Here is a 15,830-nt window from a genome sequence, read left to right on the forward strand (position 1 = left end):
GAGCTAAAACAGGGTTGGGTTTGTTTGTGTTTATTAAGCAGGCTATATACTCTGGGGTAGAATGCAAAGTTCTCAGGAATATTTAGACAAGAAACTGAGATTTTAAAGGATGTTCTGACACTTGAGATTGACTATCTCAGGCGAAGCCCTCAGATACCCCAATGGTATGTGTGCCCCTGCCCTGAAGGACAGTGACATGGCACTTCCTAGAGAGTAATTACATGTACGTTTTAACTCATCCTGAAATGCAGAAGAAGTGCATAATCTTTAAGCATATTACCTGCAGATAGCTACAATTACATTTTTACTGTTTTCACCCCAGTTTAAAAAAAATAGATGCCCTTGAAGAAGTTAGACTTATACATAATTTCGTATATCCATGGCACACACAGCTCTGTATACTGATGTATTTCTCACTTGATATTTGGACAATTACTAAGTTACTAAACAGACTGGTAAACATAGCTCCTGACACTAAATTATACAAATAAACATGGTTGAAATAATCAATGTCCTGTTACATACATTTCTCTATCATAAAAATATGAAACAAGTTATTTTATGGATAACACGCTTCCATGTGGATAGGTCATCGTTTTATTAAACTCCCCTTGAGCTGTCCCTCTGCGGTTGCTTCCTCTAGCTTGCAGTGTCAGCCACCAGAATTATCCTGTTGTCCTGCCCACTCGACCATTTCTCACTTTTCCTCTGCATCTCCTCTCCCCCTTTCTCTCTGCCCCAGCGGAGCTGGTCTAAGTTTCACAGAGGTCAGCTCCAACTGGATGGCTTTCAGCTGACCGGCACTGCCGGTCCATGGGGAGGTCAGTCTGTCTCAGCTAGAGACTCAGGATTAGGGAGCTGCACATGAAGTCATGGTCTCCATGACCAGGAGGGTCAGGAGTGCCTTCTCCACTACATGATATCTTGGTGCATTTAGGACCCAGAGGAGGTGAAGAAGGGTGTAATTTACTGAGCTTTCCCAAATTACAGCCCTATTGTTTTGCTCACTTTTTTTCAGTTTGAGAAATGCTCGGGTGAAAATTCCTTTAGAGAGTTTTGTGTGCATCTCGGATTCTTTTCTAATATGATACTCCTTCATTTGTAATTATGCAGTTCAAGATTCACGTATGTTTGCTTGCTGTGGTAAAATGGCAATTTCCTACACTGCTGTGGATATATGCTGCCAATTTCTAAAGTATGCGGACGATTGGTGGCATGAGAAGAGAGCGAATGGATCTTAGGATGTGAGAAAAGGGGGTAAGACTTGGTGGAAGCATAGTCTGGCCAAGGGAAGGGGTTCTTACTTGCTAAGGTAAGTAAGAATAAATGCAGGTACACATGAGTTTATTGGTGGAAACAGATTTTTTCATAACTGAAAAAATTAAAAGGTACCCCCTTTAGTCATGTACACTATACATCTCAAATATTATCTTGAAATTAAACAAATAGATTTTGCAGGCACTAACAAGATACCCTGTAACCAGGTACTTCAAGATGGCATTAAACCTTTGAGATTATTATTAGTGTTTCAGCGAGAATGAAGAAAATAGTGCATCAAACTCAAGTAGGTATTTCAAATGATGTATTATGATCTATCAGTAACTCACAGTCAGCAGCGTTTCTCAGCTTGTGATGACTAACTTCACTAATGAATGACTTATTTGTGTAACACAGTTTTCCTGAGAACTTCTCTTAAAATACTTCTCTATGTCATCATGCGGGAACTTTTTCCTTAATTTCAAATTACATCTACTCAGATGAAACAAAAGCCAGCTGCCATTATTTCAACAAATGTAATCATGAGACTCTATCCATAAGTTTATAGCCTTCATATTTCCTGCAACTATGGCCCAAAAAGGAGCCCTGGTAGAGTAGGAGTTGCATGTTGGGCTGCCATCCTCACTGTCAGCAGTTCAAAACCACCAGCTGCTCCAGGAGAGGAAGACGGGGCTTTCCAGCCCCATAAACAGTTACAGTATCAGAAATGCACGGGCCGGGGGTGGGGGGGGTGGGGGGGGTGGGAGGGGTGGGGGGGGGCGGGGGAGGGTCACTATGAGTCAGCATTGACTCAAAGGCAGTGGGTTTGGGTTTGTGTTTGTGGCAAAAAACAAATACATGTTCCAATTTTGAAAAATCTTTATTCCTTAACTCTTTCTAAATTAAAACAGCAACTTTTTGGACAAGTCCATGACAAAATTAGAGAGCCAAAAGAACAGTACTTTAAACATTTATGATCATTCATAAGACAATGCGTCAACTTGTGTTTTTCAGATATTTCCTTTTCTGACCCCCACGTGGAGCACTTGAACATCAATCATGAACAGAGCATTTTTCCCTGTCTAGACCTGGCCTCCAAAGCAAGGCAGGTTACTGTGTGTAAGCAGATGCTATGCCAAAAATCCATTCCTCATAGAGCTTAGGGAGATCTGGAGAACAGTCTTAAAAAAAAAAAAATCTATGGGAAAAGCAGAGTCAACACGTAACAGGAAATTCCTTTTTAATGTAAATGTCTTTTAACCTGAAAGCTTTCTCTAGCAAAGCTGAAGGAGATGCATGGTTTCCTCTGAAACGTGAGTTCATGCACACTCCGTTCATAGCACCGTGTGACTTTCAGGTTATGAGGCGTAGCCGGGGCATCCTTTCCCCTGTCACTCTCGGTCCCCATCTGTGATTTGATGAGGGAATGCCATCTTAGTTAGCAGTTTCTGCCTTCTGGGAAACGGATAAAAACGTGCCAGCAGCCCAACTGCCAATGGCTTAGTCAGGGGCTTGGGGAGGTTTTACTGAAAGTAGCAGACTCTCGCACAAGAAATAAAGTATTTGTTTGGTTTGGTTTTGCAGTGCGGTACGATGTGATTCTGCTCACTTGAGCTGGGCTGCGAGAGGAAGAAAAGTCGCAGCGGGCTTTCTTGTCCTTTCCCTGGTTAGACATACGCTCTTTCTCACATAGGGGTACGTCCAAGACTGCTTGAAGCCCCATAAATCTCGATCTCCTCAGTGATGGCCATGAACTCAGAGTGGGAAGGAGCTCCAGCTATCCCCCCAAGACAAGGAAATCTGTGTGGAAGCACCATGTGGCTCCCAACAAATTCTCTTAAAAGAGAGCATGACTGTCATTGCCTCCGCCTGCTTCCTGAAGTCCAGAATGAACCCCTGATGGTAGCAGTTCGTCCAGCCATCCTAGACCGTGAGGCGGCCTGACAGGATGTGCAGAGAGCAAAAGAAAGGACTGGATTCCAGACAACTCAACCCGGCCATATTGGATGTCTACTCAAGAATTAATACATTTGAGAGAGAAATAAGTGCTTATCATGCTTTAGACTTTTCTGTTGCATGCAGTCAAACATCTTCTTAACAAGTTCACTGAATAACAAAAAGAAGCTCAGAAGTCAATCCCAAAGGGGCTACACCATTGTAGGCTCTGTCAGTGACCAATCAATGTTAGGCCAGGCGACAGCAACCCAGGACCAAAAAGCCAAGTCAAATTAACTGCTATTGGACTGATTCTACCTCACAGTGATCCTCTAGGACAGAGGAAAACGGCTCCATAAGGATTTAGATTAAACCTTTCCAGGGGCAGACAGCCTCCTTTTTCTCCCATGGAGCAGCTAGTGGGTTTGAACTGACAGTGTGGCAGTTAGAAGTGCAGTAACTAACCTGCTGTGTTCCCAAAGTTCCTTAATCCAGGATCACAAAGTGAAATTGCAGCAAGTTGCAGGTGAGGATTCAGATGAGTGAACAGAGGAGTTCACACATGGGACTGCTACAGATTTTAATTTTTGAAGAGTAAGCAGAAAAGAACCAAAGATTCAAAAGAAAGAAAGAGAGCAAAGAAAAATCTTCCTCCAGATTTTGAAATGCCTGCTCAAATTTTAAAAATAGATTGAGGGCCAATGAAAATGAACTCAGGGGCTGAATATAGCCCAAGATATGCAATGCTTTTGCAGCCCTGAGAAGGGAATGTCTCACTTCTCTCTGGATTTCAACCCAACTCTGCGCAGAGGTTAAAAGCAGGCAGGGTGAGTGGGTAGTGGTGTGTGTGTTGGAGGGAGAACAGATACAAATCACAAATTTATTTGACTTTCTGGCAATATGAGAATGGTTGAAAAGTTTAGAAAGTCCAATTAAACAGTTAAAAGTCAAGGATCACAAACAGAACGTCTTTCAGATCCCAGGAAAATATCCTTTCAGCATCAAATAAGTGATTCAGATAGATTTGGCTCTTGTTTTGGTACTTGGTTAGCTTTATGATTGGTTGCTTAGCAACCTACCTTCTATTAAAAATAAGCGGCTTTAGTTCAGACTCTTAGTATGTGTCAGCGTAGAACTGCCTCCCAGGGTTCTCAGTTGTTGAGTTTGTGGAGTGTCAGATCTTTCTGCCAGGTACCTCTGAATGGATTCAAATCTACAACCTTTGGTTAGGAGCTAAGTACATTAGCTACTATATTAATCTTTTCTGTAAAGCTGGCAAAAATAAATACTATGAAAGTATCATGTGAATTACAAAGCACTTTACAAGTTAAAGGAATATCTACTCAAGAATAAATACATTTACTAATTCTTCTTCATGACCACATGTGTTAGTCTGGGTATCTTAGAGAAACAAATCCAAGGAAACTCATGTATAACAGAGAGAGTTTTATATAAAGGTTAAATGCACATCAAGAAAACATCCCAACCCAGTGATGCCCAAGCCCACAAGTCCAACATTAATCCATATGTCCGACACCAATCCACAAAGTCCTCCTCCATCTGACAAAACAGACACAATGATGTAGACTGCAGGAGGAAAGCTGAATCAGTGAATGTGTAAGCATCTCAGCACTGGCAGGGTCTCCACATGACTGTTCCAGCATCCAGGGCTGCATCGGGGTAGGTCCATGCGGCTTCTCCTCAGGGATGTCCTGCAGGAAATGAGCCTTGCCAGCTGAAGCAGGGAACTGGCCAAGGCAGCTGCACCCTGATCTGACCATCAGAAAGCAAGCAACCTCTGAGAACTCGAAAGGCAAGACTCACTGAGCCATTTATCCCTCTGCCTGTCAATGAACCCCATGTGTGTTTATCGGCCAGGTTGGCACAATAAACTATTATGTCACCACTGTTAAGAGAAATTTCCCTTTGAGCGCATTTATATGAGTAGGACCTTGAGAGGAAACTTTCCTACTGTTTGACAATCACAATGAAGTAAGACTCGGAAAACTCACTGCCATCCAGCTAGTTCCAACTCAGAGCGACTGAACAGGGCAGAGTAGACCTGCCCTTGTGGATTTCCAAGACTGTAAGTCTTTTCAGGAGCAGAAAACCTCATCTTTCTCCCTCAGAGCAACTGGTGATTTTTGACTGCTGACCTTATGGTTAGCAGTCCAACTTGTAACCACAAGGCCACCAGCACTCCTTGAACTAGAACATTCTGTCTTGGGCCCAGCACCATCAAGATGCGTTTCAACCCAACATAATATTGGCAGCCATTCGTGAGGAATGTCATTGACAGCAGCAGGAGGGTACATTCTTATTGTGAACCACAGAGTTTGCAGGCTGAGGCCAAATGAATTAACCAAGGCAGATACAAGTCCTATGTTTAAAAGAAATTTGAAAAAAACAACTGAGTAGAATTGCTCACTAGAATTTCCAAGACTCTTTCAAATCTGTTCTCTTTTTCAAATTAAGAATTTTATTACCATTTTTAATCTGAGAAATACACGAGATCTATTTTATGCATGGAAGATTGATTCGCAAACTATTCATCCATCCATCCCATTTAGACTGCTGAGGTTCTGATGGGTTACAAAAGGGATTCTGATAGGAGACTAAAAGGCCACATGAGAACACTTCACAGGTTTAGGAAGTGAAATTAAACAGCTAGTCAAAGATCACAGAGCAGAGAACCTCTTTCAGATTCTAGAAGATCACCCTTTCAGTATCAAAAGAGAGCTTAGGGAGGCACTAGCGCAAACACATGCACTGCAGGCTGTCAACCCTGACCCCTGACCTTATGCCAAAGGAGAACTCAAACTTCCCATGGTCCTTCAGCACGCGAAGGATCAGAAAGACCGAAGTAAAACCTGCAAAGGTTCTATCAGACTACTGCATAAAAGGAAAAGAAAATAGTCCTAGTTTTAGCCACCCGGCTTGAACTGATTGACAGCTCCTACATCTTTGGGCCTTATTAGGAAAAGTAAACTCTGATATCTCAAGAAGAGTTTGAGAGAGAAAATGACTGGAAGGAAACAAATGTAGATACACCATGTAGACACATCACCGATGAGGCTTCTTTCTTTCTTCTTCTTCTTTTTTCCTATTTCTCTTTTATTTTTTTATATATCATTTTATTAGGGGCTCTTACAGCTCTTATAACAATCCATACATCAATTGTATCAAGCACATTTGTACATATTTTGCCATCATTATTTCAAAAACATTTTCTTTCTACTTCAGTCCTTGCTCTTCTCTTTTCTCTTCCCTCCTTCCTGCTCCCACCCTCATGAACCCTTGAAAAATTATAAGTTATTATTATTTCCATATCTTACACCATCTTCTGTCTCTCTTTACCCACATTTCCATTGTTTGTTCCCCTTGGACAATGTCAATCATTGTGATTAGTACCCTTTTTCTCCCCCCACCTTTCCCCTACCTTCATGATATCACTACTCCCATTGTTGTTCCTGGGGCGGGGTTACTTATCCTGGATTCTCTGTGTGCAGAGCTCTTATCTGTCCAGTGTACATGTTCCGGTCTAGCCAGATTTGTAAGGTAGAACTAGTGGTCCTCAACCTTCCTAATGCTGCAACCCTTTAATACAGTTCCTCATGTTGTGGTGACCCCCCAACCATAACATTGTTTTCATTGCTACTTCATAACTGTAATTTTGCTACTGTTTTAAATCAGGCCACCCCTGTGAAAGGGTAATTCAACCCCCAAAGAGGTTGTGACCCACAGGTTGAGAACCGATTTACTGGGGTCATGATAGTGGGCGAGAGGAAGCATTAAAGAACTAGAGGAATGTTGTGTGTTTCATCAGTGCTATACCCTGGATGGTGCATCCCCTCCTTGTGACCTCTCTGTGAAGGGATGTCCAATTGTCTACAGATGGGCTTTGGGTCTCCACTCTGACCACCCCTCTTTGCATCAATATGAGTGTTTGTTTTGGGTCTTCTGGTGCCTGATACCTGGTCCCATCAACACTTCGTGATCACACAGGCTGGTGTGCTTCTTCCATGTAGGCTTTGTTGGTTCCCTGGTAGATGGCCATTTGTTTAACTTCAAGCTTCTAGGGCCCCAGACGCTATATCTTCTAATAGCCGGGCACCATCAGCTTTCTTGACCACATTTGCTTTAGCACACGTTTGTCTTCAGCGATTGTGGTCCAGAAGGTGAGCAACACAGAATGCCAAGTTGTTACAAAGTGCTCTTGCATTGATGAGGACTTGAGTTAGAGGCCCAATGTCCATCTGCTACCTTGATACTTAACATATAAAGATATGTACATAGACCTATATCCTTATCATTATATATTAATATATTTACATATATACATGCCTATATTTATACTTCTATAAATGTCTTTCTTCTACTTCTTTCCCGTATTTCCTATCAGAGGCCTCTTTCTTAAATTAGCTAGGGAACTCATCCACCTATCTATTCCCAGTCTTCTAACCAGCTAAACCTTGGATTTTGGTGAGACAACCCATTTTCCAACAGAGGATCCTATTTCTGGAACTCTACAACAAATGAGGAAAGCAGATTTTCTCTTTTTCCCCAAAGCAGCTTCGTAGTATGTTTGTTTAACAAATACTTAACCAAAGCGAGGTAGAAATGAGGAACTCGGGTTTTTATTTTGAAAGAAAGTGCTTAAGAGCTAGAGCATTTTAGCTTCATTGTGGAGGTCAATCCATAGTGTGTCATTTAGGAAGGGCAATTATTCACACCTGTGGAGCTGCTAACTGCAAGGTCAGTGGTTTGAAACCACCTGCTCCTCCTCAGGAGAAAGACCAGGGTTTCTACTTCCATAAAGAGTTACAGCATCAGAACTCAGAGGGGCCCTTCTACTCTGTCCTTTGGGGTCACAAGAAGTGGGCATCACCCAGAGGGCAGTGCGTGAGAGGAGAGGGAGGAAACCTCCAGGGGTACGGTCACTGTGAGCGGTCGTGCCCTGCAAAGCAGGACCTGGAGAGTGGTGTCTGCAGACAAAGTGTCTACACGGCAAAGCTGTCCATTCAAATGACATGTAGAACAGGGGCCACTGCACAGATACTCCTCCCAAGTGGCACAATTCCCGAAAGAGTAAACCAATGATGTAATATGATTACCCTTTTTGTTTAGCCAAGCACACACGCTGAAAGGTAACAACAGCACATTTCATGTTGGTAAGGGGTAGTCTATATTTCAAGATTTATGTAAGAGGAGTAAGCAACCTGAAATATGAGGTAGGGATGCTTGCATGTAAGGGGTATGTGTGTGTGTGTGTGTGTGTGTGTGTGTTTAATCATGTGTTTACGTATCTGCCTGCCAGGGTTTGTGTTCCTGTACAGTTGTGTAAGGAGCCCTGGTGGTGCCGTGGGTAAAGTGTTGGGCTGCAATCTGCATTGTCGTCAGTTCAAAACCACCAGCAGCTCTGTGGGAGAAAGACTGGTCTTTCTACTCTCACAAAGAGTTGCCCTCCCAGAAAACCACAGGGGTTCTCTATGAGTCAGCATCGACTCAATGGCAGTGAATTTTTTTTGTTTTTGACAATTGTGTAGGCCAAGGTTCTTGGGTGGCTCAAGAGGCTGTGGACTCAAATCCACCCAACAGTGCCAGAAGAGAAAGATCTGTCAACCTACGTCTGTAAGATTGCAGTCATTGGAAACCCTACGGTAGGCAGTTCTCTGAAACTTTTGGGGCCACCAGGAAATGGAATTGACTTCCTGGCAATGTGTTCTGCTTTGGGATTTATAGTCATATAGACACTCGATTCTCACTGTAATGGGTTTGAAACGCTAATGTATCCAGAGAGTTTTGAAACACCTCAAAATCCCCCTTTGATTTTCAGTTTCACATAAGTGACAGCTCAGAATCCTTGAAACAAGATCATTCTGTGTGTGTACGAAGGGGAAACGTGATCAACCATCTCATTTCCCTGATAAATATGTATGTTTCCTATCAAAATCTAAACTACACAGCTTGCCATTTTCAAATAAATTCTGTGATGAAACATCCTTGTCTGATCTCTAGGCAAACATTCACATTCTAGCCCCCGCTAATGCCATTTCTATCTTGGTCACCTCCTGGCTACCCCTAAAGATCATATTTTAATTATGCCTAATAATCTCCTCAGAGACCGGAAGAGTTGCAAGAAGACAGTTTCCAGGTTAGACAGGGGCGGATCCAGCTACCTTTTCCTGCACTTCCCTGGAACCAGCCAAACTGAGGAAAGAAAAATAAATTCAATGGGAATTTCAGGGAACGCAGCCTTTTGAGAACCTCTGCTTGTTGGACTACAAAGGGATCCAGGCTGAAGAAACCGACATTGGGAACCTTGTTGGCAATTGCACTTTCCAAGACAGGATGTAGTGTTTGGAAGGAGAAAGCTGGAGACGGGAACGGGTCTCGAGGAGAACAGTGCATACTGGGCTCATTACCTAATCCACTGTTTCCGATCAACAGGACCCAGAGGCCCTGGGCAAGCCAGGCCAAACCAAACAGGGGAGCTGGCATAGTGCAAGGCTTCCCCAAGGCAGCAGGGTTCTTCCCTGGCAGGGTGGATGCCATGGGTTGTGGCATCAGGAAAAAGGGCAGCCCTGGGGATCTCCGGAGTATTTGGGAGGGAAGGCCAGACCCAGTAGAGAACTGGATTGGCAAAACGGAAGCCAGGTGCAGCTAGTCCCCAAACTGATAGCAGTCTTAATGAGTTATTTAATCTCTCTCTCTTAGTTATTTAATCTCTTAAACACAAAAGGCTTCATAACTTCCTAAGCAAGTGGGGGAAACCAAAAGTGGTAAGAAAAACAGATTCCATCCATTGAAAAAAATGCCACAGACCCTCTCACCATAAGAGAATTGAGTGGCAAGTAACGCATGAGGGAAAAAAGTAAATTGCTGCATGCTTGGAAGCTGACGGATGAAATCATGAAGGTTTAAAGAACATTTGCAAATCAATAAGAAAGAGAACCACTTCAAATGCAAGATGAATATTAATTCTGCAATACTTTATGGAATACTCGAAAAAAGAAGCACTTTGTAATGCCAATAAAAGAAGGGGGAAATATTCAGCTGTATTAGAAACAAAATGCGATTTAAAATGGGACTGTGTTTTCTACATGTCAAATTGGGAGGAAACGTTTAAATGGCACCCTTGTTGCCCAAGCTGCAGGGACCCAGGCTCTGCATATGGACGTACAATTTGGTGCCAGTTTTCTGCAGAGCAGCTTGGCACATAGTTCAACAACCTTAAAGCTAGGCATACTCTTTGATCCAAAATGCCACTTGCGGGATTTCCCACCCCTGGAGATTCTAAGCGATGCGGACACAGGGTTAGCTGCACCTTGTTCTTCAGGACAGGTTAAGTCAAAAAAGGAGCCCTGGTGACGTAGTGGTTACTCATGGGGCTGCTGACTTCAAGATCAGCAGTTTGAAACCACCAGCTGCTCCACTGGAGAAAGACAGGGTTTTCTATTCCTGTAAAGATTTACAGTCTCGGAAACTCACAGGGGTAGCTATCCTGTCCTCCAGGGTTTCTCTAAGTCAGCTTTGACTTGATGGAGACTTGATTGACTCAATGTCACTGACTCAGATCAACCTATAGAATAGACTAGAACCTCTCCTTACAGGAGCAGAAAGTCTCCTCTTTCTTCTGTGGAGTCGGTGGTCGTTCTGAACTGCTGACCTTGCAATAACCAGCCCTATGCGTCACCACTATGTCACGTGGCATATGGGTTAGTGACTATTAGGGACCATTTGCCCCCCACAAGTCAGACACGGTCAGCACCAAATAGAGAAACAGTGATGTAAGATGATTATTCTTTTTGATCGGCTAATCACATGTTGAACGATCCAAGCAAATTTCATGTTGGTAAGGGGTATTCCATATTTCAAAATTGTATGTCTAAGGTGGAATAGAAAGTGAAGCAATATAAGATAATCCATAATATAATCCTGTCTTTTGGCAAACATGATTTATGCATTCTATATACATGTATGAAAACATATCAGTTACCTAGACAACTACAAAAGCCAAGAAGGATATGCACCCGAATGTTATAGTGTAGTTAGAGGGGACTTTTTCATTTTATTTTAAATAATAAACACTTGCTACCAGTACATATATTTTTTAAAGGGAGAACATTGAACAAAAGAGATTCCAAAATTCTTCCATTAGAATCCAGTCCCAAAGGCATCTTCAAAACATCAGTAACACTTCTATACATCAAAATCATTGTTTAGAATCTAACTCTTAAAAAATGCAAATAAGACCAGGCTAACTGGTCAGACAGAGGTTGTAGAACACCCAGGACTATGACTCTTAGTCACTTTTTAGGTCTGGAAATGAACTTGTGCTTATTGCTCAATTTCCAGCCAAACCATAAACACTTCTACAAGGGGATTAATAACACTAGGGAGCTTATGCACACTGTAGAATCATCAACCACTTGAAATGAAAAGAAGTGACTGCATTTAACCGAGGGAAAGTTCCACAACATTGTTGGGGGTGGGGTGTAAAAGGAGAACTGGAAACAGGAAACACGGGGATGAACTGGGATGAGTGGTGGTATATTGTGGGGATCTCAATCTAGGACACAAAACAAAATGTGTATGCATTATTGAATGGAAAATTGATCTGCTCTGTAAACCTTCACTCAATTCACAATAAAAGGAGTAAAGATTTTCTACAAGATGTCAAGGACAGTAATGATACTGAATTTAGGTCTAAATTTGAAGAATACAAGCAGGACTTAAATTTCTAAAACAACACAACTTTAGGAAGGATAGATATAGAATTTTTACATAGATGAAATTCTTTAGTTGGTTTCATTCAGGTTAAAAGCAGTGAACCAAAACCCACTGGCAGCATATGCAAAGAGGAGCGACTCTCCTTGCTACGTAAAGAGCTCCTGCAAATCATTAAGGAAAAAAATGCACCACACTAGGCAAAATAACAAGAACTCATCCCATGACAACATAAATGCCCAGTAGCTCTGAAGGGAAAATATACCCTCTTTGAAATGTTCAAAAATGGAAATGGTTTAACAGTTCCTTCTCTTCATCTGTCCTTAGGTCATACAAACATTCTAAACTCACTGCCATCAAATCCATGCTGACTCGCGGTGACATTGTAGGACAGAGTAAACGGCTCCCATGGCTTTCCAAGGCTAGAAACCTTTTTAGGAGCACAAAGTCTTATCCTTCTTCCTCGAAGCTGCTGGTGGGTTTGAACTAATGACCTTGTGGTTTACAGCTCAACATGTGATCCACTACTCTGGGCAGTACAAATGGTTAGTGTGCTAAACTACTACCTGAAAGGTGGAGCGTTTGAGTCTATTCAGAAAAAAAGGCCCGACAATTTACTCCTGAGAAACTGGCCCCTGGGAACCCTGCAGAGCACAGTCCTATTGTGACGCACGCGAGGTCACCATCAGTTGGAACTAATTCAACAGCGACTGGTTTTCATCTACTGAATTAGCAAAGAATGCAAACGGATAGTATATCATCTTGGTGAGGATGTGGCACATGTACTGCTCTGATACTCTGCTAATGGGGACGTAAGTTCATCCAAGCCTCTAAAAGAGTTGGAAATTAATGCATCCAGAAATCTATACATGTTCATATCCTTTAATGCAGAAAATTTAACAGAAATTCTTCCTATGGAAGTAACCAGTTAGCCCCCATCCATCCCTTTCTAGTGTAATTGTACGCCACTCTTCTCACATAATTTCACAAATATTAGTCAGTTAGTAAAGAGCCCAAGAGCCCAACAAAAGGTGATCTTTAATTATGGTACCTGCATGCAATGGAATGTGTGCAATGTTCTATGTAGCCAGTAATGAGTCACGTGACATAATACACAGGAATGTATTGTAACACCGCCAGATACTCCTTTGGCTGAGAGTACTTTGAGATGTGCACAGGATGGACACTCAGTAACATGTAGGCAGAGCTTTTTGAGGGTGATACAGTTTAGAGAGAGAGCTACTTCTTTCCTTTTCCTTCTGATTCTTGCCTCATTCATTCCACAAACATTTACTGGCTCCCAGAAGCAAACAAACAAACAAACAAACGAAAAACAACGCTTATAAAGAACTCAGTAATAATATGAAGTGCGTGGCTCCTTCTATGGAGAACGTAAATCATGTAAAAATGAATCAGGGAACTATTCCGTCACTTTGTGTCCTACCTTTAGAAAGACTTCATATAAAACTCACCTGTCCCAGCTTGGAAACCATGTGTTCCGGTGTCGGTGTCTCCAATAAGCCAGGTGAGCCTGGTGCATACCTTTTTTGTGCCATCTGTAGTGAATAATTTCACTCCCCCCCCCCTTCCCCCAACCCGCTCCCCCTGCTACACACACTCTCTATCAAAGGTTTACTTCCTAGGTATGTCTGGTTTCTCTTTCTCCACCTTCCTGCAGAAGCAAAACCCCTTTCAAATGTACAATCCCTGACAGGGGCAGAATACCCCGTAAGCAAGGCACGCAGGAATTTACTTGTGCTTACTTACTGATTGGTAGTGAACAATTCACACATGGGTGAAATTGTTCGCTGCAGAAATTAGTAAGCTGGCACAAGCAAGTCTGCGCTTATGGTACTCATTGGGCAATCTCCCCTGGCCCAATGATTGTGGGTAACGGTGCAAGGATCCCCTTCTCACGGGTGCCTGGCATTTAAGCTTTTGAAACCGGTTATCTCCGTGAAGTCCCACAACAATAGACGCGTCGTGTGATCCCACTTTGTGAATGGGGACCCTCGGCTTGGAACCCGGAGAAGGACGGGCCCTGGGCGCCTGGGCCAGGTCGGCGGGGGCTTACCGCGGCTTGCTGGAAGGCGCCTTTGGTGTAGGTGCCGCCGCCCCGGTAGGCGATGGCCGGGATCCCGCGGCTGAGCAGCGCGCACTTGTGCTGCTGCGCGCGGCTGGAGGAGATGTAATCGACGCGCGACACCACGTTGTTCTTGGACGAGAAGGTCACGATGGCCACGCGCGTGGCCGTGGGCACCACGGGGAAGTCGGAGAGCAGCTTGCGGACGAACTTGAGCTCGCTGAGGAAGTTGGCTTGGCCCACGCTGGACGACTCGTCCACCAGGAAGACCAGCTCCAGGCGCCCGCTGCGCTCCCGCAGCCGCCGCACGCGCCGCCGGAACGCCTGGCCCAGCCGCTCCACTCGGCTCCCGGCCGCGTCCTGGGCGCGCGCGGGCGGCGCGGGCGGCTGCCCCGGGTCCCCGGGCGCGGCCTCGGGGAAGAGGCGGAAGCTGAAGTCGCGCGATGGGGGCATCTGCTGAAAGGTGGCCCAGCCAGACACGAGCGCCAGACCCCAGTAACAAAAGGCCAGGCGCGGCCACATTGCGCTGGCTACGGAGCGGCCGGCCGCCGTGGAGAGCCGTTCGGGGGCCCGGCTGGCAGAGGGGTGTGCACGGGAGCGGCGGCCACGAGCCTCAGAGCCCTTGCATCTGACACCGGGGACCCAGGCAGGACGCCGCCGGCAGCTCCCTCGGCCCCTCTTGCCCTGGGCTTTCCCCCCCTCGTCCTCCTCCTCCTCCTGCTCCTCTCCCTCCCTGAAGCCTATAAAATGTTGCAAGGAAAGGGGGCAGTCAGGAAAAATCCCCGCTTCCCTCCTTCGCCCGGGCGCCCTCCTCTCTCCGTCTCTCCCTCTCCCCTCGCTCGCCTCTATCTCTGCCTCTATCTCTCTCCTCCCCCTCTCCTTCTCCCCTTGGGATCCAGCCCAAGACTCGGAGATTCCATGACACCAGAGCCCCGCGTCTGTCAGGCTGTCAACATTCCCGCAGCAAGCGCACCAGCGCCGAAGCCCTGATTGATCCCATATGTCTGGCAGGAGCTGCAGAGGAATTCACTGGAGATGGATCCAGATACCGAGAGTGCCACAGTAATTGGAAACACTTTGTCGAGGAAAACACACACGGGGACCGGCCCGGGACTTGAAGGCATCCTTTCAAAAGGGCTTGCTCACCTTGTGCGCCTCCTTTTTACCTCCTCCAAAAAACCCACCTCACTGCCATCCAGTCCCTGCCGACTCCTGGCGACCCCGGTGGGCTCCAGGACTAACTGCTTACTGGAGCAGAAAGCCAGGCTTTCTCCCTTGGCGCTGGTTTCCGAACTGCCGACTATACGGACCACAGCTCAACTCATATCATCACCACTACACTACCAGTGCCCCCAACGTCTTCACCTAACAGATGTTTATTTGACTCTTGGAGATTTCTGTTCAGTGGGTGTGAGCGTGGATTCTTCACATCATATAGGGGTTACATCTTCCTAAACTGAGGAATGAGTCAATGAGCCAACGGGTCATTGGGGAATCATTCATATTCTATTCATCCATTTGTTCATTCTTGTCTTCATTCAACAACATACCAGCTGATATGTTTTAACATCCACTATGTGATATGATGTATGCTAGGCACCAGGAAGATGAGGAAAAAAGGCGCTTGTTCTCAAGGAGCTTGTGGTTGTGTACCATAGAGTAGACGCCAAGTCCAAGTGACCCCAGAGTGGAGAGCAGAACTGCCCATAGGATGTCAAGGTTGTAGTCTTTACAAAAACCGAAGGCCATGTTTCTCTGGCGGAGGAGTGACCTCCATTTCCCTGCAGAGAGCTTAACCACCACACCAGGAGGGCCCTCTAGAGTT

At 44.7% G+C, this 15,830-nt stretch overlaps 1 protein-coding gene across 2 annotated transcripts in view; it reads right to left on the reverse strand.

Moving 5' to 3' along the window:
• SVEP1 (sushi, von Willebrand factor type A, EGF and pentraxin domain containing 1) overlaps positions 1-14,827 on the reverse strand; it is a 203,651-nt gene extending 188,824 nt beyond the window's left edge. The window contains exon 1 of one of the 2 annotated variants that reach the window (XM_075560297.1): positions 13,997-14,827. In XM_075560297.1, the coding sequence (XP_075416412.1) occupies positions 13,997-14,527 (531 nt within the window). In that variant the 5' untranslated portion in view covers positions 14,528-14,827. The remainder of the gene's footprint in view (positions 1-13,996) is intronic. The other variant, XM_075560298.1, reaches the window with a different exon arrangement.
• Between the last annotated feature and the right edge of the window lie 1,003 nt (positions 14,828-15,830).

This window comes from Tenrec ecaudatus, chromosome 10 (assembly GCF_050624435.1).
Source record: "Tenrec ecaudatus isolate mTenEca1 chromosome 10, mTenEca1.hap1, whole genome shotgun sequence".
Lineage (NCBI taxonomy): Eukaryota > Metazoa > Chordata > Mammalia > Afrosoricida > Tenrecidae > Tenrec > Tenrec ecaudatus.